Source organism: Pongo abelii, chromosome 10 (genome assembly GCF_028885655.2).
Source record: "Pongo abelii isolate AG06213 chromosome 10, NHGRI_mPonAbe1-v2.0_pri, whole genome shotgun sequence".
In the NCBI taxonomy this organism is placed as follows: domain Eukaryota; kingdom Metazoa; phylum Chordata; class Mammalia; order Primates; family Hominidae; genus Pongo; species Pongo abelii.
In genome coordinates, this window is record NC_071995.2 from 95,204,394 (window position 1) to 95,228,698 (window position 24,305).

Below are 24,305 nucleotides of genomic sequence, written 5' to 3' on the forward strand. Positions count from 1 at the left end.
GTGTCTTTACTTTTATTTAGTTATTTTTTTTTGAGATGGAGTTTCATTCCATTGCTCAGGCTGGAGTGCAGTGGCACAATCTCAGCTCACTGCAGCCTCCACCTCTGGGGTTCAAGCGATTGTCCTGCCTCAGCCTCCTGAGTAGCTGGGACTACAGGCGCCTGCCACTAGACCTGGCTAATTTTTGTATTTTTAGAGACGGGATTTCACCTTGTCTCCTGACCTGAGGTGATCCACCTGCCTTGGCCTCCCAAAGTGCTGAGATTACAGGCATAAGCCACCACACCCAGCTTGGTGTCTTTACAAAAGAGACCCCAGGTTGCTCTGTAGCCCGCTTCTATCATGGGAGGGAGGACCAATGAGAAGGTAACCATCTGCGAGCCAGGGAGAGGGCCCTCACCAGAATCCTACCATTCTGGTCTCCTGATCTCAGACTTCTAGCCCCAAATATCTGTGCAAAATAAATTTCTTTTCTTTTTTTTTGAGACAAGGTCTCACTCTGTCACCCAGGCTGGGGTGCAATAGCTTGATCATAGCTCACTGTAGCCTGGAACTCCTGGGCTCAGGTGATCCTCCCATTTCAGCTGCCCAAGTAGCTAGGACTACAGGCACATGCACCTGCACCCAGCTAACTTATTTTATTTTATTTTTTTTGTAGAGACAGGGTCTTGCTTTATTGTCCAGGCCTGTCTTGAACTCCTGGCTTCAAGGGATCCTCCCTGCCTCATCCTCCCAAAGTGCTGGGATTACAGGCATGAGCCACAGCGCCTGATGAGAAATAAATTTCTGTTGTTTATAATCCACCCAGTCTATGGTAATTTCTTATAGCAGTTTCCACTGACTAAGATACTTGCTTAACTTCTTTTCCTGATCTCACTCTCTAAGGAGAAAAAGATAAAAGCCAAGCTCATGAATTCTAAGAAAAATAGAAAAACAGAGCAGAAACCTACAATCTTCGGGGTGTTGTGGATGAGGGTGGGGGCATGAGGAGTAGGAGGTCTGCCTGCCTGGGACCATGCAAGACTGGGCATGGCTTAGCAGAGAGGGACACTAAGGAGGGAGACGGTGGGGACAGGGCAGAGCAGACAGGAGACTGAAACTGGTAAGGAAGAAGAATGAGAGCTTCCAGGGAGTTCACAAGAGCCACTTTGGCCTAAGTATTTGATTCTCTTAAATGTGTGATAGGGAATTGTGTCAAGACTGAATTTGCAGGGGAAACAATTACTTCTGTCAATGCGGCCATGTCCCTGGTTTGACTGAAGCCTCCAGGATTTCTGGACATTAGGGTGTGTTGAAAGATGCTGTCTCTGTGGCCACAGAAAGTAACCCTGCGTTACTTATTCCATCAGGACCTCCCTGCTCCCTGGGCTCATAACGACTCCAGGTTTCTTCCCTTATTAACTTTCTTTAGGCTTATTCCCCTCCCATTCTCGAGGCATCTCTGTGCCCAAATCTGGGTTACAAATCATTGTCTGTTACCCAAGATTTGTTGTCCTTTGGTGAATCATCTGGGGAAGGCACTGGACTTGAACACTGGTTCTTCCACTCATCTCTTCTTAAGGGCTTCAAACAAGTTCATACCCCCAACTTCACTTTTCCTCCTTTGTAAAGCGTCAGTGATTTCTACTCCTGACCCTTTTTAAGGTGCTGTGAGGATCAACTGAGATTAACTTTTAGAAGTGGTTAACTTCTATACCCCTTCTTTTTTATATTTTTAATTAATTTTTTTCTGAGACGGAGTCACCCAGGCTGGAATGCAGTGGCACGATCTTGGTTCACTGCAACCTCCACCTCCCAGGTTCAAGTGATTTCCCCTGCCTCAGCCTCCTCAGTTGCTGGGATTACAGGCATGCACCATCATGCCTAGCTAATTTTTGTATTTTTAGTAGAGACGGGGTTTCACTGTGTTGGCCAGGATGGTCTCAAACTCCTGACCTCAAGTGATCCACCTGCCACGGCCTCCCAAAGTGCTGGGATTACAGGTGTGAGCTGCCTCGCCCTGCCTAGCTATTCCTGTTCTTATTCTAACTATCTAAAACCACTTGTCTCTTTTGTCCTAATCAAGTTCTCCCTATCCTCGAAGGCACAGCTGGCCTATCTTCTCTTCCACAAGGTCTTTGTTGCTCACCTTTTCCTGCCTACACTGATCTCTGTCTTCTATCTTTCCCTTATTTTGGCGTGTAACCAAATATTCCCTGCAAATGTGACTTTATTACTCCAGTGTTGGAGTGTCCCATCCCTTCAGCTGGATAGTGAATTTCTTGAGGGCAAAGACCATGCCTCTTAACCTCTTCCAACTTACCGTGTAAGTTGCTATACTGTTAAGACCTTAGATTTTACAGGGGGGCTTCCACTTGTTCAACTTGTTGAAGAAATACATTCTTTTGTTATTCAGTCCTGCAAACTGATTCCTCTCTCTTGGTCCTGCTTCATGACGTATGCAGCAATTCTGCAGCTGAAGTCCCAGGCCCTCACTCACTCTTCAGAGACCTCGAAGCAACTCTCTCCCACTATCTCCCCTTTCTGGGCACTTTTCAGGACAGTTAGTTAGTTCTATACCCACTCCTGGGTCCCCCTCTTCCTTTCCTCTGCACCTTTCAGTATTAGGAATCTGTCTTTTCCTTCCCTTCAGAGAGCAGATGCCCATCTCCAAGCAACTTTATTTCTTCCTTTCTTTGTTTCTTCTTTTTGTCTCTTTCCCAAGGCACCTTTGCTTTGAAGAGGCTGCTTAAAAGGAGTAGATTATTTCATTTTTTATGATCAGCAAAAGAAAAAGAAGGCTTCATGGGGAAAATTGGCAAGATCTAAAGTTATTTGCATTTCATAAGAATCAAAAGTTTTCTAAGCTTTTTTTTTTTAAAGGACCGTCAGGTATACTAAAAGAAAAAAAAATTGATCTGAATGTTGAAACACCTGCTGCAGATCTGGGGGCTTTGAATTTAGCGACTTTAGGTTGGGACCAAGAAATTCTCTGAATTATAAACTTGCTGGCTCTTACCTTGGCTTGGTGCAGCATTTCATCCCCAATATTCCTCTTTTCTTTCCTTTCAGAATACAGCCGAGCCAAAGCGCTTGTCTGCGTGCCCGTGGACGTGACAGACACCTTGAGGTGTTTTAGAGAGACACTGGAAAAATCCAAATACCATAACAGATCAATCCGACACAGCAGAAAGTTGCTTTCATTATTTCTTGCACAGACACAAGGTAAAATGCACGTTCTTTATCTCTGAATCTTTCTTTATGTGGGGTGACCACCCTGCGGATGTCCCTCTTCTGCCCTCTTGTTCTTCCCTCCCCGTGTACATGCAACACTCCCTGATGTCTTTCACTTTCCTCTTGTCCAGTGGATCTATTCTCTGTCTTACACTTTAACCAATGCACTTTCTCACTCACTCACTTTTATGCTTTCTGTGAAACTAGCAAACTCTCTTGAGTGTATTAGATGTGACAATATTCATTAATTTTTGATTCTGTACATTTATGTTCTTCTTACAGTTCTCTTTGAAGGTGTGGCACTATGGTCTTGTTTTACTTTATAAGTAGACGGATTGAATCATACTGAGTTAACTAGAACCTTTTACCAAAACACTACTTTATCGGTGGCAAAGAAATGGGTACCTTTTAAAGCAAGCATCAACAAGACTTCTTATTAATACTGTAGATTTTGATCTTAGGGGTTTTATTTTAGCTTAAAGCAAGATATTCACTATTGTTGGTTGCATTGCATTTATTTGTTTTCTCTTGTAACATCTATCTGCTTGGGAATTCAAGCAAAGCTGGGCTTTGAGTGATTAAATGGTAACCTCAGAGAAGAGTACATTCAAATTTAGGCTGGAAAAATCCTGAACTATCTGTACTTAAGTTATTTAAAATTTTTAAAAATCCTGTTTTATATTTATGATTCTTGCTATTCAAATTGGTCAGAATAATAAGAATAAATTTAAATAATAGACAAATACATGTAAAATAGTATAAAGTTATTAAAAACAGATTTAAACTTATACTTAATTAAAATGCTAATTCCCACTGAAATGATCTTTTAGAAATTTGACCAATTGTTTTTGCAAATGCAGGCAGAGTTTTATTTATTTACATATTTATTTGTTTGTTGTTGTTGCCCACCCCCCACACTTTCTATGATATGTATCCATAGTTTTTGGTTATATTGTCTGAAGACTCACATTATGTTAAATTACTTCTCCATATCCTGTTTGGCTTGTTTTAATTTTAATTGTTAATACATTAACAATGGGTAAGGCTGGCTCGGCGCCGAGGCTCTCGCCTGCAATCCCAGCATTTTGGGAGGCCAAGGAGGGCAGATCATTTGAGGTCAGGAGTTAGAGACCAGCCTGGCCAACATAGTGAAACCCTGTCTCTACTAAAAATACAAAAATTAGCCGGGTGTGGTAGTGTGCACCTGTAATTCCAGCTACTCGGGAGGCTGAGGCATGAGAATCGCTTGAACCGGGGAGGCAGAAGTTGCAGTGAGCTGAGATTGTGCCACTGCACTCCAGCCTGGTGACAAAGCGAGACTGTCTCAAAACAAAACAGAACAAAGCAAAACAGAAAAGCACGCCCCCCAACCCCGACAAAAAAAAAGTGGGTAAGGGCATAAATAAAAAGGCAAATGCAATTCCTAGGAATGGTTTATACCAACTCACTCTGAATCTCACCTGGTACCAGAACATTTTCAGTAGTATATCTCTAGTCCTCAGGCTGTAGACTTCAAAATCTATACTAGCTTCTTTCTCTATTACTTTTAACTACTTCCCCTAGAATATAGATTTTTCTCTCATGTCTTCTCTGATCTTATAAAGAGACAAGGTTTTTCCTTTTTTTTTTGTCTCAGGCCAGAACTACCTGTGTGTTGCTTCTATCCCAGAGGTTTCTGGCCCAGAGGCATACTAACACCTTAAAGCTATTTAAAAAAGGCAAACTCAAACTATGCAACTTCCACCAGTCCCCACAAGAAGCAAAGCTTTATCTCAGTATTTGCTTTCTGGCTGACAATCCTCTGTAGTGCTCTTTTTTTTTGGGATAGAGTCTTGCTCTCTTGCCCAGGCTGGAGTGCAGTGGCGCTGTCTTGGCTCACTGCAAACTCTGCCTCCTGGGTTCAAGCGATTCTCCTACCTCAGCCTCTGCCTCCTGGGTCAAGCGATTCTCCTGTCTCAGCCTCCCGAGTAGCCGGGACTACAGACATGCGCCACCACGCCCGGCTAATTTATTTTTAGTAGAGAAGAGGTTTCACCATGTTGGCTAGGCTGATCTCGAACTCCTGACCTCAGGTGATCCACCCACCTCTGCCTCCCAAAGTGCTGGGATTATAGGCGTGAGCCATTGTGCCTGGCCCCTCTGTAGTGCTTGTGATGAAATAACGCAGACATGGAGCCTATCCACACATACCTAGGGTCTTCAGTTATGATCCTGGATACTAAGTTTAAGGAAATAGTGTCCCTCAAACTGCAAAAATGTCTCAGCTATATACAAAATATTTCCTTTCTTTTCGCTTTCCATTTTCTCTACCTTCCCTCCCAACTTCCCTTCTGTCTATATTTTAAATTTATTTATTATTATTATTTTTCATGAATTTAGGAGAGAGAGGAGGAATAAACAATTCAAAATGTACTTCTGGAAAGGTGGAATTTTGCCTGGGGACAGAGGAGATGCATATGTCAATACCCCCTGATCTTTCTCAGGAGCACTTCAGAGTTTTTAGTTCCGTGGAGAAAAGCAAACTTCCATATTCACAACTTGGACTTGTAATTTCTTCTTATCACCAAACTATTGGTAAGAGTTAGCCATTATGTATTCATTTTCTTTAATTTTTGTTTTTTTTTTGGGACAAGGTCTCATTTTGTCATCCAGGCTGGAGTGCAGTGGTGTGATCACAGCTCACTGTGTGATCACAGCCTCAACCTTCTGGGCTCAATCCATCCTCCCACTTCAGTCTCCCGAGCAGCTGGGACCGCAGGCTCACACCACCACACCTGACTAATTTTTATATTTTTTGTAGAGATAGAGTTTTGCCATGTTGCCCAGACTGATTTTGAACTCTTGGGCTCAAGCTATAAGCCCACCTCAGCCTCCCAAAATGCTGGTACAGGAGTGAGCCACTGTACCCGGCAATGTCTCCGTTTTCAATATGATCTTCTGCATTAATGCTGAGATTGCATCTGGTCCGGAAGTCTTACTTTTAAAAGAAAGATAAAAGAACCTATACCCCTGCAGCAGTGACAGAACAGCCTGGAGACAGAAGCAGCTTCCAGCCTCCTCTGTTTACCCATTTTCTTAGCTTGGCCATCACTATTGTGAGATTCTAGGCCACCCTTCTGTTTATCCCTCTTTCATTGGAGCTGTGAACCCCTTGTGGGGATGGAGATGATGTTCTTTTTTACTGGTCCCAGCTAATTCCATTTTCCTTGTCTTTCCCTTGATTTGGCTTTTCTACAGCTTCAGTAGAACCCATGCGATAGACCCAATGTTCTCTTTTTTTCTAACAGACATTTTATGATGTCCCTTTTACTTCCTGAAATTTATATTTAATATATTCTTCTTATACACATTGTCTTGAAACAAATTATTATGAAGCTCTAAATATAAAAATAGAGGAGAAATAGCATCACTTTATAATAAAAGAATCAGCTTGTTGGTATGTAAATGCTCAGGCTTTAGAAGCTGTAAAGAAATAATCAGATGCTTATATCCTGGATATGGAATCACCATGAATGTGACAGCTGCACATGCAGACAGAGACAGGTATGTTGTATTGGTGACTCAAATACTATCAACATGGTTAAGTTTTGTGACATGATTTTCTAAAATGGCAAATAAATCTTGGTAAAGTCCTGAGCAAAACAAAGTACTACAGTGGTTTCAATGTCTGGAAAATTCAGAAATCATGGACATTTAGAAATCATGCAGAAATACCCTTTTTATGTGGAAAACGAAGTTCGATGTGAGATTCAGATAGTTATAAACAGGCTTCTCATCTTTTCCTTCACTGTAGGGGAAGTTTCTGTTCCTTGCAGGCCATCTGACATCTTTGGTCTTAACCTATGAGTTACCAAGAGATGCCCCCATTGTGACATCTAGCAAAACCCTTTCTCACATTTCTAAAATAGCCTCTAGGGGACAGCATTGTCCTCATTAGAAACCACTGCCATGTTGGTTGGGGTTTTTGGCTACACATCCCAGAATGCATGCATTCATTAGAAAAAAAAAAAAAATTGTGTGATTTTGTTGTTGTTGTTGTTTTTTGAGATGGAGTCTCACTCTGTTGCCCAGGCTGGAGTACAGTGGCGCGATCTTGGCTCACTGCAACCTCCCCACTGCTTGGGTTCAAGCAATTCTCTTGCCTCGGCCTACCAAGTAGCTGGGTTTACAGGCATGTGCCACCACACCTGGGTAATTTTTGTATTTTTAGTGGAGACGGGGTTTCACCATGTTGACCAGGCTGGTCTTGAACTTCTGACCTCAGGTGATCTGCCCGGTTTGGCCTCCCAAAGTGCTAGGATTATAGGCATGAGCTACCTTGCCTGTCCAATTATGTGATATTAAAGATTTTTCTGCCTTCAGGTAAAAGGAGAAATATGATATGTGGTGATCTTGTCACATGTCTGCTAAAAAACAAACCCTTTGAGCCTTTCCATCTGCTATAGGATAATATCCACATTTCTCCAAGTGGCAGTCAGAGGCCCTCAGAATCTGACCACTGCCTCCCACTTCAGACTCAGTTCACACTCTCCAGAAAACCATACTCCAGTCATGCCCATCATTCCTGTACATACACAGCCATTCTCCCTTGCATGCCATTTCTAAGTTTCTCTTCTCCTGTCTCTACCTGTCTGACTTTTATTCTTCATGATGCCCCATTATTACTATCTGTTAGAGCCAGTCTTTCACTCTGTAATCAAACAGAACGTTTGCTCGCTCTCTGTGTATATATATCGTGTGACATTTGAAGGCACTGTTAACTTGCAGTTTGCTTATTGCAATCTATACAGTTAAGGAACAGTGCAGTTTAAAATATTCTTGCAAATATAAAAAAAATTTTTCTAGGAACTAACATTTGTTCTTTTACTTGATTAAAAATATAGATGTTCTCCAAGCCAGCAATCAAAGAAGTCTTAAAGTTCAGGCGTTGCATTCACTTGGAAGTCTTCTCATCTTCGCAGAAAAGAAAAGGTAGATTTTTAGAAGTCTGTAGAACAAGGGCAAAGGTTTTTTATTTGCTTGTTTGAAGAAGTTTTTAATGATTATGAAAAAACATTGTCTTTCATAAATTTTAGTTCTTCAACAATACTACATTGCTACATTTTATTCATCAAATGCTACCTGAGAGAAACCATTAAGAACAGTGAATGTATTATAGTTATACGTATGTTAATTGATGTTGCTTCGGTGTATTTGCTTTCCTTTCTGGAAGATAGATTTAATAATGGGCCTCAGAAAACGTACTGCTTGATGCTTTGTCTCTGTTTTAGGGCTGCTTTTAAGTGTTGGTGTCAAGCTCTTGACGACATATTCAGAAAACCAGACGTGCTACACACGTGGAAAGAATTTGGCCCCTCACTCACCAATGTCACCAACAGTCATTCACCTCCGGGTTTCAAAGACTACAGTGAGGAGTTTCTGTCAAGAGTTGGCATCTGGGGGTGTTTGCAAGGAGCGGTCATATCAGCAAAGATAGCACAGTGAGTGTGAGGATGGAAGGATCCACATACTAGCTAACGGCTTCCTTGTGGGGTGCCCTCCTGTGCCATGCAAAGTGCTGTGCCTCATGCACACTGGATTTCTGGGAGGTTATGTCCATATCATACAGGGCCTTACAGTTTATTTACTTATTTGTGATGTTTATTGCTTATGATTATCTCTTCTTCCTGGAACACAACTCTTGCCCCAAAATATCAGTGTCACCCGGGCCCAGGTGTTTGCTTTGCTTACTCATGGATCCCAAGTGCCAGATATGCAGCTGGCATTCAATAACTACTTGGTTTTTTTGTTGTTGTTTGGGTTTTTCTTGAGACGGAGTCTCACTCTGTTGCCCTGGCTGGAGTGCAGTGGCTTGATCTCGGCTCACTGCAACCTCCATCTCCTGGGTTCAAGAGATTCTCCTGCCTCAGCCTCCTGAGTAGCTGGGATTACAGGCGGCCACCACCATGCCCAGCTAATTCTTTTGTATTTTTAGTAGAGACAGGATTTCACCATGTTGGCCAGGCTGGTCTGGAACTCCTGACTTCCGGTGATCTGCCCACCTCAGCTTCCCAAAGTGCTGGGATTACAGGCGTGAGCCACGGCGTCTGGCTCAACAACGACTTGTTGCGTGGTCAAATGAATGAGCAGTTGGTGAGGAAGCAGGAAAACAGTGTGCAGGCAGTCAGGCATGGGCCTTATCCAAAAGTGTACTAGAAACCAGTTACTTTCAACAAGTTTCACATTCCTTCTGAGCCTCAATGTTCTCATCTCTAAGCCAAGGTGGTAAAAATTACATGCTATACTGCATCAATTTGCTAGGGCTATCATAACAAAGTACCACAGACTGGGTGGCTTAAACAACATAACTTTGTTATCTCATGATTCTGAAGGCTAGAAGTTGGAGAACAAGGTGTTGGTTAATTGGTTTCTTCTGAAGCCTCTCTTCTTGGCTTGTAGAAAGGTCACTGTGTCCACATGTGGTCTTTCCTCAGCATGTCAATATCCTAATCTCCTCTTCTTATATGGATACCAGTCATATTGGATTAGGGCTCACCTCTGTGGCCTCATTTTAACTTAGTTACTTACCTCTTTCAGTGCCCTGTCTCCAAGCATGGTCACAATCTGAGGTTACTGGGTGTGTTAGGCTGTTCTTGCTTTGCTACAAAGAAATACCCAAGACTGAGTAATTTATAAAGAAAAGAGGTTTAATTGGTTCGTGGTTCTGCAGGCTCTACAGAGAGCATGGTACCAGCATCTGCTGGGTTTCTGGGGAGGCCTCAGGAAGCTTTCAATTATGACGGAAGGCCATATTTGAATATGGGATCCCTCATCTCACATGGCAAGAATGGGAGCGAGAAAGAGCGGGAGGTGCCACACTCTTTTAAACAACCAGATGTGACGTGAACTCACTCATCACCAAGGGGATGGCACTAAGCCATTCATGAGGGATCCACCACCACGATCCTAACACCTCGTGTCAGGCCCCACCTCCAATACTGGGGATAACAGTTTAGCATGAGATTTGGTGGGGACATATATTCAAACTATATCACTAAGAGTTAGGACTTCAACATATGAATTTCTAGGGGATACAATTTAGCCCATAATACATACTGTATTAGTGTCCTTTTTGCTGCTGTAACAAATTACCCCAAACCTAGCGGCTTAAAACAAAACAGGTTTATTATTTTACAGTTATAGAGTTCAGAAATCATAAAATCAGTGTGTCTTCAGGGCTGTGCGTCCTCTGGAGGCTCCTGGGGAGAAGCTGGTTCCTTATCTTTTCCAGCTTCTTGAGGTCTCTTGCATTCCTTGGCTCATGGCCCCACCTTCTGTCTTCAAGACCAGCAGCTTAGCATCTTCCCCCTACACCTGCCTCTCTCTGTCTGTCTCTCATATTTTCTTCCATCTTCATGTCTCCTTCTCTGTCTCTGACCCTCCTGCCTTTCTCTTATAAGGGCCATCGTGACGATCCAGGATAATCTTCCTTATCTCAGTGGCCTTAATTTAATCACATCTGCAAAGACTTTGTTGCCCTGTAAGGTCACTTATTCATAGGTTCTGGAGATTAGGGCGTGAATATCTTTGGGGGACCATTATTTAGCCTACCACACGTAACACATGTGAATGTCTTCAAGAATGGCTTATGCATAGCTAGCACTCACAAACATCTTAAGTATTTCAAATTTCTGATTAACATGAGAAATTTGAAAAGTATGGAGGGATTAGAGGTATAGGTTTCCTTCATCTCTCCAGTTGCAGTTACTGCTTTAGCTTACCTGTCGGAGGTGGTGAGCAACAACCTGCATAGTGTTTTAAGCTGTAGAGCACACTTAAAACTTAACTGTTCCTAGGTAGTGATCACATTGCTTTCAGATTAGCATCTTCAGTCAGGGAAGTAAGAAAGTACTGCTTTAAAAGTATTAAATGTCAAAGATTTAGACCTCTGTCAAGTTTGATTTTTTTGTGCTCCTGGGATAGAACACACACACACACACACATTCTCTCTCTCTCTCTCTTTCTCTCTCTCTCTCTCAACAAAATCTGAGCTTGTGACTTATTGGAGCTTGGCAATTGGGAATGGAAAAGCCAAGGAAAGGAACAGCTTGGAAAGGAACAGCTACAGCCTTCCTGCCAGAGGGCACCTCCGCTTCTCTGAGCTTCTGAAGTTATTACCAAGTGATTTTCAACAAACAGAAAGTCATTTCCTGGTTTCCCAGCCGGAAGTCTGACTGCCATAGGAGATGTCATTCTACGGGGGCTTTGGCTGTTTTCCTAGACTCCCTGAGTAGAGGAAACTCTTCTCCCCCACAGTAAAATACCACACTTGAAGACCCACACAGTGAAGCTGAACTGAGGTAGACATTGTTATTAATGTAGTGAACCTGACTGGTTTTATCTAAGAAAGACTTAGGAGAAGGTAATGTGGTTTGTAGTTGCAAATGTGAATTTTAAGACTCATATATAGAACACTCAAACTCTTCTAAGGGACATAAAATGAAAGAGTTGTAAATGGAGAGACATTAATGTTTGTTTGGTGGAGATACTTAATGTTGTGAATGGCTCCATAATAAACAGCTAGAGAGAAAATACAATGCTTCAGTCTTCAGGGGGAATTATTTAACCGCACTCATCAAAAGCCTTTACTGTGCACCCCCTTTTACCAAAAACTTCCACTTCCAGGGGTTCATTCAGTGGAACCAATAGGATAAGTGCTCAAAAGTGTAGGCATAACAATGTTTACCTCAGCATTAGAAAACGCCAAAGTAGAGATTAATATTTTTATGTTATGGCACATCTGTATGATAAAACATTAAAGTTCTTTAGAATAATAATATAGTTTGTTATGTCTGTGAATGAAAATTTTGTTTATAAAGTAGTATGTATTGCATAATTCTAGTCTTAATATGTATGTATGTGTTTCTCCATGTGTATAATTATATACAGAAAAAGTACATATAAGGAAATTGACTAAAATGTTACTAGTAATCATGTTTAGGCAGTAGGATTATAGGGGATTTTTTATCTTCTTTAATATATTTTCCTTCTATTTTCTTATATATTTATACGTATGTATTTTTCTTATACTTTTTGTGTTCTAGATATATATGTAAAGACATATTTATATCAATGTTTTTGGAAAATTTCTACTAATCAATTTATTTTTCTTATACTTACTTAGATTTATTAAGTCATTGAATGTTGAAAAGAAAACTGACTGTTGCATTTTGTCTGCGTTACTCTTTCAGGTAACACTCTATGTATGTATGTTTTTCCATGGTAGCACAACCATTCACTGGATCAGTAAAAAAAGTTTATCATATTCAGAAAACTCACAGGCAGCAAAATAGCATGAATCTTGATTAAATATGACAAGCCCATCTTTCTCTTGCTGGCTGAACCCCTGTGAGACTTTCACCTTTAATTTTTTTTTTCTTTTTTTGAGACGGAGTCTCACTCTGTCAGCCAGGCTGGAGTGCAGTGGTGTGATCTCAGCTCACTGCGATCTCTGCCTCCCGGGTTCAAGCGATTCTTGTGCCTCAGCCTCCTAAGTGGCTGGGACTACAGGCGCGCACCACCACACCCAGCTAATTTCTTGTATTTTTAGTAGAGCTAGGGTTTACCGTGTTGGCCAGGCTGGTCTCAAACTCCTGACCTCAGGTGATCCACCCGTCTTGCCCTCCCAAAGTGCTGGGATTACAGGCGTGAGCCACCATGCCTGGCCCACCTTTAATATTTAACAGAGTCAGTTTTCTCCTTTACACTGCAGAAGAAGGAATTTTACAGATGGGGAAACTGAGTCTCCTGTCATTAGGAAGATCATGTTACTAGTAATCAGTATGAAGGTAGTCTGACTTCAAATAGTTGCCTTAGGTTACCTCATCTCTAAATTCAGTTTTGCTTGGTTATGTGATATAAAATCTATCTTATGATAAAGGTGAAAAATAACTTGAAGACTACAGGAGAGGTATGCTTGCAGTTCTCAGAATTTTGGTTTGCCTTCACTGAAGAAGAAAGGAGCTTTTATCTGAAATACAAGACCTTTTGAAATTCCAAAATGTAACCAGGGGCCTTTGCAATCTACTAAAGGTTCTATTTACTCTGAAGGATGGGCACTCTTGTTCTGTGTATCAGAGAAGTCTCATAGCTTATGAAATCTAAATAAGTGAGTTCTTCAGGAAGGGCTTCTCTGAATGGAAGGCCAGACTTTTCAATTTTCTTATGTTCCTTACACCTCTTGCCTGGGCTTCAAAGGGAAGAAGTACAGGAGGCAAGGGTGTAGAGGAAATGACCCGACTCTGACTTCTTATGTCGCATTATTTACTTTCTGATACTCCTTGTTCTTGAAGATAATGCTGTTTATGTTTTAGAAAATACGTGTTTTAACAAGTATTTAACTTTCTGCTTAATGTGGACAATATGTGTATTATTTCTTAGTAATACTATACCTAAAATAAAAATTAGCTGGTGGGATTTATTTTAAAAGCCTATTAATTCTTTTTATGATTTTAAAACAAATTTGTGATAGTAAAAATTTCAACAACTACAAAGTATTTTAGAATAGGATATCTCATGACCTTAATAAGCCATTGGATTGAAATTCTTTCTGATATATACGTTAAAATAATTTCATGATGCATTTGTCATTAAGAAATTTTAATTGTTAAAATAACAAAAGAAGCACCCTTAAATGAAAAATGTGTTTTGTGTGTTCATCTTGTTTCCCCAACATCTAATGTAATGTTGGTTACATAAATTACCAAAAACTATTGGTCAAATTAAACAATAATCTTTTCATTTAAGCAGGTAAAAGTTTGGAATTACCGCTGCCTGACTGAGACTTCTGAAACAAGTAGTCATTTCCTCTACTTATAGCTTGGTATAGTGGAAAGAACATAGTTTTTTTTTTTTTTTTTTTTTTTAGCTAAATAGACATGACTTGGAATCTCCTTTCTGCCATTGTTAGCTGTGTGACTTCAGATAAGTTGTTTAAGCCTCAATTATATCATTTGTGACATAATAATCCTTCTAAGAGCAGGTTAAAATAACATTAAATGAAATAATGTTTATAAAGAATTTACCAGCAGTGCTTAACATAAGATTGACCCTCAACAAAAGATAATTTAATATAATGATAATTTCTTTGAAAATAAGAAGTATCCAACTACCATGGAATTTAAAAAGCCCATCTGGAGTGATAAAAGCATTTGGAACCTGTAATGATGATAATATAAATGATAAGTACCATTTATTACAAAGTACAGTATGCTAGGCATATACTAAGCATTTTATAAAGCAATACATGTATTTATCTTTTTTTGTTTCATTATTGAAAATGCTATCTATAGCTCTTTATATTTCACTTTTTTTCATTTTCAGGGTTTGCTTAGAACCACACTTCCACATCCCAAAGCTGAACGTTGCTATGCTCAATATGAAATCACTCAGCTTCTCCCAGGCATCGAACTCTTCTCAGATAGATACAGGGCTGACATTTGCTCTGTAATTGCAAGTCTGCATTACATTATACGTGAACTGCACTTTGTTAGGCAAAACCTAATAGTAAGTAATTTGTAAAATCAAAAAATATATATCACTGGGATATTTTGCTCCACTTACCTCATACTTTTAAAATTTTGCTAATGTTCTTTTGGTCAGTTACTGTTTAACTTTTAAACTATATATGTAGGATTCTTACTTATACTTCAAACTAAAATGTATTAATTAATATTCTTTCTTTGCATTTTGGATACAAAAGCAGTCTATTTGACTTTTTCTCCTTTTACTGTGTTACTTAATATTTTTTTCTTAAGTTAGTTGGTGAAATTGATCAGAATGCATCACTGATCTCAAACACAGAAATCTAGTGTACTTGTAAGCCACTGCATTAAGTTGTTCAGGTTATATCAATCCCAAAGCTGTGAGAGTGTTTCTTTATTGAGATAAGTTTATCTTTATGTCTCTTGTCTTTTCTCTGTCAAGGGTGCATCTAAGAGAAAAATAGGTTGTAAGTATGAGATAAAAGACAGACATTTCTTAATGTCCTAGGAAATAAAAAAAAATCCAAATACAGCTCTCTTCTCCTTTGGGGAAAGAAATCACAGTGTATGTCATAAATTTGAAGCTGGTTGCATTAAAAAAATTAGTATGTTCTATTAGAATTGTTGGCCATTTTATATTTTCCTCCATTATTTTGTCTTTTTTCTTTATGTTCTTTCCTCTATTTTTTCGCATCTCTTTTTCCCATTTGTTTGCTTCTTCACATCTATTCTTTCTCCTTTTCTGCTTTTTTCCCTTTCCTCCATGATTTTCATACCTACTTACTTTTTTCCCCCATATATTTTTTTCTATTCTCTTGGTATATTTGTTCTTCTAAATTCAACTCTCTCTTTATATTGAAAATATTTATTGCCCCCTGATATGAATTGTTAACTTATAAAACCATGTATTAAAGTAAAGAGATTGATAAGTGCATTTAACACTTGGCAGACTTGGTGAGAAATTGTTTATTTTTTAAAAATAACAAAATGGTGCCCCTCTCACTGTTAAAGGGATTCATTTCTGGGTTGAAGAAATAGTTCTATCCCCTGGGTAACCCTTAGCTGCCTAGTCATATTCATATATAATACATATCACTGTGCTGGAAAAGAAATGAGGTTTTTTTTTCTCTAAAGCTGAAGAAATTGAGAATGTTTTTCTGAATAACTGAGCAATTGGCAGCAATAAAATAGTGTGTTTTTATTTCTTACTAAAGAAAAGAAACTAAATCTCAAAGGTAATCGCCAACTCTTAATGTTTTGTGCTGCATTAATTGTGGAAAAAGGTATCGTGTTATGTTTGTAGGGCATAGTTATAGAAAAATGTATTGTATTATGTTTGAAATCATTCAAGACCAGTTCTAATCCTTTTAAAAAGCTGTTGCTATTAGCAGCTGTCAGTTGACTGACAATTAGAGGTTCCCCAGCTGAAATTGCAAGAAGTAAACAGTTTCCATTTTGTATTACATTAACTTTCTCCAGAAGAAGCCCAGCGGCTAAGGGGACTTCTGTGGAATATAAAATTTGCTATGTGACCCAGAGCTGTGGAGCTATGGGAAATAGTTTGCTAACTAATGGGAATCCCAATCTCCCTTTCACTCCATCTTCCTTTGGCAGGGAAGGCTACAGTTGCAGGAGCTGAGCTTCAGGTTTGATTTGAGGTCAGGAGCTGTTCCAGTGTTAGGCAAAACTGTCCTCTCCACATCTTTCTCTGGATGGATTGTGGTTGGGCCATTTGAAATATTGATGGTCTATAAGCCTTCCCATATATCCATGGGACTTCAAGAGCAATTGAACTTTGGGGTGAATTCTAGGAAAATAAAAATATTATGGGAAGAGTAAGCTTGGGTTTTAACCAGTAGAATATACGCTATGTGAAGGCAGGGACTTGTTAGATTTTGTTCTCATTCAACAGTGCCTAACACATAATAGGCATGTTATAAATATTTTTTGTTGATAGAAAAATTCTAATTGAAGATAAAAAGCAGCTGGCATTGAAATGAATAAGTAGGATCCAGTTAGGGAGCAGAGATTGAGTTCCTTTGCTTTAAATTTTCCATTTATTTGGTAGCTCATTTGCTAGAATTTTTCCACAGGCCACAGTGATTCATATATTTATGTTGAGTTAATTATTTTCAAGGAAGATAATTGATTGGATTTTAACCTCTTCCTGCTTAAAGAGATGTGCAACCTAGTTTTGGGGTACCAAATGGCATCTACTGGGAACTGTAAGTCTCTGATAGCATCTTAAATTTCCGATAAACTTATGAAGCATGTGCTAGATAGATTATTTCACTTATTTTCAACAGTATAGTTTCCTAGCATGGAAAGTAAATCAGTATATAACATATCCTATATTTAATATTTGGCTAAATTTGATTATTAGGTTATTAGTTTGATAAAATATATTTTGAAACAAAGAGTGTTTTTCTCCTGATAGGTTCTGCCTCTCCTTGCGTTGTATCAATATTTTGTTTCTGGAATTTGTCAAGACGTAATCAGAAATCTAGAAGCAAGAATCCTCAAGGTATGTAACAAGCTTTTAAGACATTTGATATTCTGGAACTATTAAGGATATTGTCATGTATTAATTTGATTCTAGGACTTATAGTAACAAGCTGATAATAACATGGCATTACACTGATATAAGAAATAACTTACCCATTATTATAATAAAGTATGAGAAAGAGCCAGTTAGAAAGTTGTAGATTCTTTTATGCTTGGGCCACAGTAAAGTGAGGCACAGCTGCACATGGCAATAAGGCTCACCCAACACCAATTGGCCTGGAAATCACCACTGCTGAGAGACTGGCTTCCTGGTGAAGACCAACTGAACCAGTTTTCTGAGCTTCTGTGAATTTATTCCTAAGAGCCTTTATGGATATCATGGTACACAAGAATTTTTCAATGCACAGGTAATTGAATTAACAAGACCAGATAGATGCTAAATTACAAAAAATCCTGTAATCCAGAAGTCAGTTAAGGTTCTCTGCCTTTGAGATTCATGTGTGATTGATTGGCTTGAACACCACATGGAGTGGGAAGCACCTTGTTCTCTCTGCTCTCTTTCCTAATCACCCATGTTGCCAGCTCCCACTTTTGTTGAATTTGTTTTGTACGTGGATCATCTCAATATCCAACAAATATGCTCCCAGTTCTGTACCTCCTCAACTGTAATATAGAATTCAACTCTATTTTACATTTTACACACACACACATGCACACACACACGCACACAACATATATTCACCCTTTTTTCTATAGTGGACTTTACTAAAAATTAGGAAGACAGATAAATTTAAGTTGAGGCGTAACAAACAATTGAAGATAGAACATTTGGCTTTCTTGTGCTTAAAATCTTTCTTGGCCATCATCTCATGCTTTTGCCTCCAACTGAATGGAGCAATCAGCTATGGGCTGGTAAATGTCACAATTGGCGCTGAAAAAAAACCTCAAGGCCGGGCACGATGTCTCACGCCTGTAATCCCAGCACTTTGGGAGGCCGGGGTGGGCGGATCACCAGGTCAGGAGTTCGAGACTAGCCTGGCCAACATGGTGAAACCCCATCTCTACTAAAGATAAAAAACTGGCTGGGTGTGGTGGCAGGCACCTGGAATCCCAGCTACTCTGGAGGCTGAAGCAGGAGAATCGCTTGAAACCAGAAGGCAGAGGTTGCAGTGAGCTGAGATCGTGCCACTGCACTCCAGCCTGGGCAACAGGGCGAGACTCCATCTCAAAAAAAACAACAAAAAAAAAAACAAAAGAACACCTCAAAAGTTCCATTTGTGGCATTTTCAATTTCCATCCATGGTGTGAATACTCCCACTATGTCTGACTTCAAGCTACCAACAAGACATCACTAACGATGGAATCGGGGACAAGATGTGCACAATCAGCTCTGCCAAATTGGAGTGAGTGGGCTCCAACACACCACTGGCTTAATTCATACTTCTGCTTTTGTGGAAATACTCTCTGCCTTTTGTCCCCAAATTTATCCCATTTTCTAATAAGGGAAAATTAAACTTCCATTTGAATTTCTCTTCGTGTCTAAACCCTGCCCTGGGGCCTATATTTTCAGACCCAAATAGTTTGTTGCATGCTATTTCTAAGTAAAGAAATTAAGAATTCTAGTGTTGATTATTAATGATTTTAACCTGGGAATAAATAATTTGTTACTGATTATGAAAATTTCTGAATCACCCTCTCTGAGTTACTGAACTCTTATGAGTTCTCTTGCTTTTGAATTCCAACACTTTTAAAAGAAACTCCATGTAACTTTTCTCTCTTTTTTACAAAAGATAATGTTCTCTTCAATATTGCAAAATTCTTGAGGCTAGGATCTGTATCTTATTCATCTTTTAATTCCCTGTAGTATCTTGGGTAATACATTCACATAGTTGAAATTCAGTAATTAACTATTGAATTTAAAATCTGCAGACATTTATCAAGTGCCTACTGTCCACTCTCTATAGTGTTTAGTGGGAACTCACCTAGAAAATACTTGGCAGATATTTATTGATGTAACTCTAAAACAACATTTATCGAGTACTTCCTATTTAAAAGCACCATGTTAGTAACTCCAGTCAAAGAAATGTAACCAATGGTCCTTGCTTATAAGGAAGTGAAAACTGAGAAGAAAGACAGGACGTATGCCCAAGACAATAATGTTGGTACCTGCCACTCGGTCATTTCCAAATGAGTGTGATGAACACTCTCCAGGAGTTCAAAAGAGGAAAAAATGGCTTTGAGTCTTTAGGTTTTATAAGTAGGTAAGATTTAGACTTGAAAAGAGTAGAATTCATGGAGCAGGAGAGAGGAAAAAGGGAACATTTCTTGGCAGTCAGTGTAAAAGATAGGTGAGAAAATATTGACTTGTTTAGGGGGCAGGGGTGGTTCAGTCACACTAGAGTGGAGGTTTTGGGTAGGCAGGTTGTAGAAGATAACATGAGTATACCAGAGGTCAATGACATTGAGAATACCAGGGACCTAGTCTTGAATTCCCAACTCTGAAGAGGTGTAATTTGGAGGTGGAGCCATGAGAGAAATGAAGAGATTGCAGTATCCGAATTGTGTAACATGTACAATCTGGTCTATCCTTAAGAGGCAAGAAGCATGAAAGGGTTGCAATGATCATAACTCATCAAGAGGAGATCTAGAGGGGCACCAAAGGACATAATCTGGAACAAAATGGTTAGATGACTTTTTTTTTAATCATATTGTTAGCACTTGGTAGCTGTTTTTGTCCTAGAGTAGCATAAAAACCAGAGAAGAACTGTGGACTCAATTCTGGAGAACTGGGTTGGAGAATTAATTATAGAATTTATATAGAATCTTATTATTTTCTATAATTAATTAATTATAGTTGGATCAGGAGAATGACATGATCATATCTGGTATCTGGTAGCAGTGTCAGGAGTAGAGTGAGCAGTGGGATCTTACTGGCATAGTAGGATTGAAAAACCAGACCAGGGTTTTGACAGAAGCAATGAAAGAGGACAAATGATGGATTATACAGAGGAAGGAATGATAGCCTGTGTGAGCAGAGTTTGCCTGACCTTTCTGAAGTAAACTGGGGTCAGGGAGTTGGAAGAGAGAAAAGTCATAGTCGGGAAATAACATGCAGTGATGCTTCCTGACAAATCAAAGAGCAATAGATCACACTCTGAAGTTTCTATAGTGCCCTAGTGTCTTTCAGGGAAAGCTTTAAGACCTCTTTGTGATCAGCTGGCCTGGCTTCACTTTAGAACTGCCAACATCTTGAAAGATTTGTCATTCTCAACACATCAAACCTAGAAAGGGTACCAATGATTCTATATTTGTGTGAGTGAATGGTTGATTTGTGGGTAGTTCTTTTTGCTGTCTGGCTTGTTTGTGTTTGCAGTGTTGGTCACCTCTGAAAATATATGTCCATTATTTACCCCATTGATTTTTCAAATGGTCAGATTGGTATGATAAACTGAAGCCAGAAAGAGTCCATGTTCAGCAATCTTATAGTCAAGACTCAAGGAAACTAACCACATACAGATATGGGGAAGTGTTTCTTCCTAGGGGTAATGAGAAAAATGGTCATCTAGAAACCTGAAAGAGTTTATATGTCTCCCCCAGAAACTCCTTTGATATTATATGGCACTGGGGAGATTAGACCTCAAGGTGTCTTAGGCAAAGACCAAAGTATGCGACTCAATAGACGAGCAATTTTCTCTTTCTTATTAATAATATTTTCCTGATCTTTTATATTTTATTTTCATGTTATTTATGTATCCAATTTCCCAGTAGCCCACGTTTTTATTTCTTTAAAATTCACACACTCTTGAGATTCCTAAGATAATAATAAATGGGAAACAGAGAGTATGATGGGTGGACATGCTGAGGATAAATGGAGTTTTCTTTTCCTATGTTATGTATTTACATGTTAATCTAATTTCGTACTTTATTCTCTGCTTCCACATTTACCCTTCTCTGTTCTCTACAAAGTCACTAGATAGCTTTCACAATTTAAGTCCGGTTAGGGCCCTGTCCTGTTTAAAACTCTCCAATAACTCCTTATCACACAGAGAATAACGTGCAAAGTCCCTACTCTGGTCTTCAGGTTCTACTTGACCTTTCTTGGCCAGCATTGACATTCACCTCCTGACCTCCTCCCCTTGCTCCCTGAGTCCTGCCATATGGCCTCTACACTAAGGTCCCTTAGCAGATTTTCATGTCTGTCTCCTTTAATGCCATTCCCAAATCTTCTCTTGAAGGTTTCCTTCACAGATAATTCCTTCCTGACCACAGTCTTGAAAATAGCATTTGTAAGTACCCTGTATCCCTTTGTATGTTGTATATATCTTCATATGTCACGGAAACTTAGATAAACATGCATCCCAATGGAACATAACCTCCAAGAGGGCTTGGTACATATGAGGTGCTCCATAAATATGTTGAACAAATTTAAATAAGAACTCATTTTTCTATAATTTTCTGATTGATGATCCTGCTGGATTATATTCGAATTAAGCCATATAAAATATATAGCTATAAATTGATTAATATTTTTAAATATATGTATTTAAAATTAACAGTGGCCATTAATTATGGATAAGAAAATTGTTCATTGTAGCACTATTCACAATAGCAAAGACATGAAATAAGCCTAAATGCCTATCATTGATAGACTAGATAAAATGTGGTACATATACACCATGGAATAATATGCAGTCATAAAAAAGAATGAGATCATGTCCTTTGCAGCAACCTGCATGGAGCTGAGCTGGAGGCCATTATCCTAAGCAAACTAACCCAGGAACAGAAAACCAAATACCACATGTTCTCACTTATAAGCAGGAACTAAATATTAGGGACACATGGACACAAAGAAGGGAACAATAGACGCCAGGGCCTGCTTGAGGGTGCAGGGTGAGAGGAGGTGAGGATCAAAAAACTAACTATTGGGTACTATACTTGTCACCAGTAGAGGGTTGTGACTGCAAGTTGTTCAGGTTCTTGGCGTTTTGAACAAAGAACTGGACAAAACGCCCAGCAAAGCAAAGAAAGAATGAAACAACAGAAGAATGAAAGCAGAGATTTATTGAAAATGAAAGTACACTCCACAGTGCGGGAGTGGGCGTGAGCAGCGGCTCAAGGGTCTGGATACAGAGTCTTCTTGGGTCCAAATATTCCCTGGAATTTTCTTGGGTCCAAATGTCCCCTATTCCCATTGGCCACTTCATGCTCACCTCATGTAAATGAAGTGGTAGCCCACAATCAGTCTGATTGGTTGCAGAAAGCAGCCAACCAGAGACTGAAGTAAGTTAAAAAGGTTACTCTCCTGTGCAAACATCTGATTGGTTGCAAAAGGCAACCAATCAGAGGCTAGGGTGAAGTAACAAAGTTATACTTCTATGCAAACGAAGACTCGCCTGCAATTAGTCTGATTGGTTGCAGACAGCCAATTTCCTATCTGCCCCGCAGAAAAGATGGGGGTTTCCAAAGGGAGTAGCCTCTGGTCCTTTTGTTACTCAGGCGTGGAAAGTTAGGGTTTTCCTTTCAATTTAGTTCAAGGAAATTGGCGTGAGACAGCCTTAGATTCCCTTCCTTCAGACCCTATTCTCCTGCCTCATACTTATTACCTGGGTGATGAAATAATCTGTTTACCAAACCCCTATGACATGCAATTTACCTATGTAACAAACCTGCACAGGTACCCCTGAACTTAAAATAAAAGTTAAAAATAAAAGAAAATTAGTAGTTGTCTCTATGTTGATACATTGTGGAGTTAGTCTCCCAGTTTGACTTGCCTCGCTGGGCTGGAGAACATTAGGAGTGTTTTTGTTTTGTATTTCTTTTGAGCTATAGTTAGTAATGGGAACAAAAAAAATCATTAAAAAAACTTTTATACAGCTATCATATTATAAAAATATTAATGTGTTTGCCTCTGATGAAGTAAGCAGCATCTGATAAATGTCCATTGTTTTGAACAGGCGCCTGCTGTTAGCTTCTTGGTCCATTGCACATGTATATGGGCATACACATAAACACACGCATCTCTCTCCACTGTGTCTAGTAAACATTAATTCATAATGCATTACCAACATTAAGCAGAAACTTTGGATCTCAGAAAGTTGACGATTTTCTCTATACTTTTGTTCTCTAAGTAAAACAAATTGTTTAATTAAGTACCTCATTATTTCCTTTCCTTTACAGATAGAAGTCCTTATAGATTTGAGATTCTTTTCTGAAGCCTTTTATGAGATATCCCAAATTTTCTATGGAAAAAACATGCCTTGTTCAATACCTGCAGGCTATAAAGCCACTGGAAAAATGAAGGTAACCTGACAATTTGATTCAAAGCAATTTCTTTACCTATGAGGGATACATTCCTAAAATGTAAGGAACATTCCCACGAAAGTGTATTTACAATCTCTGGTATTTTAGCCCTCTTTGTTAAGCCTGGTTACAACTGACATCAGGATTTTATGAGGTTTCATTTGTCTGGGTTGGAAGAGTGTCATGGGGGAGGGAGCATGGTTTTGGAGTAGTTTTTGCCATCGAATTCTGGCTCAGGGACGCTGCGTGTTGCTTTTTATTATAGTTACCATGGGCAGTCTTACTAGGCACGTTTATCAGCCACTACTGCTTAGTTTTTTGAGTCTAATATTATAATTTCTGGTTAATATTTTAAATCAAAATAGTCTTTCCTTATGTCTTATTTGGATCTCTTTGATTTTCATACTTTATACCAAAGTTTTAAGAATGTGTTCAAATTTCTTCTGATTTCTGTGAGGAGAGACCATCCCTCCATATTGTCTAACCTTTTTTGATTTTAGGAGATAGTTTTTACCTGGCTTGTTTAATTTGTATTTATAAACTGGATAATTGAAGCATCCTTGAAAATGAATACTGGAGTTGACGTTTAAAGCATAAATTAAATCAGAGGGAGCTATTATTTTCCTCTCTTTTGGTCTTCATGGTGGTCTGGGAATCACTGGGTGATCATGCTTCAGGCAGATGCTTGGACCCTGCTAGACCAGCAATAAAGGAAATGGGAGAAGGTAGCAAGTCATTTTGCCTGGGAGAGAGTGTGTGTGTGAG

The 24,305-nt window shown here is 39.2% G+C and overlaps 1 protein-coding gene and 1 long non-coding RNA gene across 6 annotated transcripts in view; one reads left to right on the forward strand and one right to left on the reverse strand.

Annotated features, from left to right (window-relative positions):
* Window positions 1-24,305, forward strand: part of CFAP54 (cilia and flagella associated protein 54) — a 386,240-nt gene that overhangs the window by 190,620 nt on the left and 171,315 nt on the right. For all 3 annotated transcript variants that reach the window (XM_054527528.1, XM_063712226.1, XM_063712225.1), the window contains 8 exons: window positions 3,052-3,204; window positions 5,593-5,787; window positions 8,097-8,184; window positions 8,484-8,693; window positions 12,377-12,443; window positions 14,575-14,757; window positions 17,173-17,259; window positions 23,418-23,540. In XM_054527528.1, coding sequence (XP_054383503.1) covers window positions 3,052-3,204; window positions 5,593-5,787; window positions 8,097-8,184; window positions 8,484-8,693; window positions 12,377-12,443; window positions 14,575-14,757; window positions 17,173-17,259; window positions 23,418-23,540 — 1,106 coding nt within the window. The remainder of the gene's footprint in view (window positions 1-3,051; window positions 3,205-5,592; window positions 5,788-8,096; window positions 8,185-8,483; window positions 8,694-12,376; window positions 12,444-14,574; window positions 14,758-17,172; window positions 17,260-23,417; window positions 23,541-24,305) is intronic.
* Window positions 2,046-7,050, reverse strand: LOC129049199 (uncharacterized). Of its 3 annotated transcripts, none has more exons than XR_008512063.2 (3): window positions 6,928-7,050; window positions 2,999-3,125; window positions 2,046-2,724 (listed from the first exon to the last, which is right to left on the reverse strand). It is a non-coding gene; the product is annotated as an uncharacterized LOC129049199 (long non-coding RNA). The 3 variants fall into 3 exon arrangements; XR_008512064.2 differs by lacking the exon at window positions 6,928-7,050 and adding an exon at window positions 5,131-5,274; XR_008512062.2 differs by lacking the exon at window positions 6,928-7,050 and adding an exon at window positions 4,182-4,359.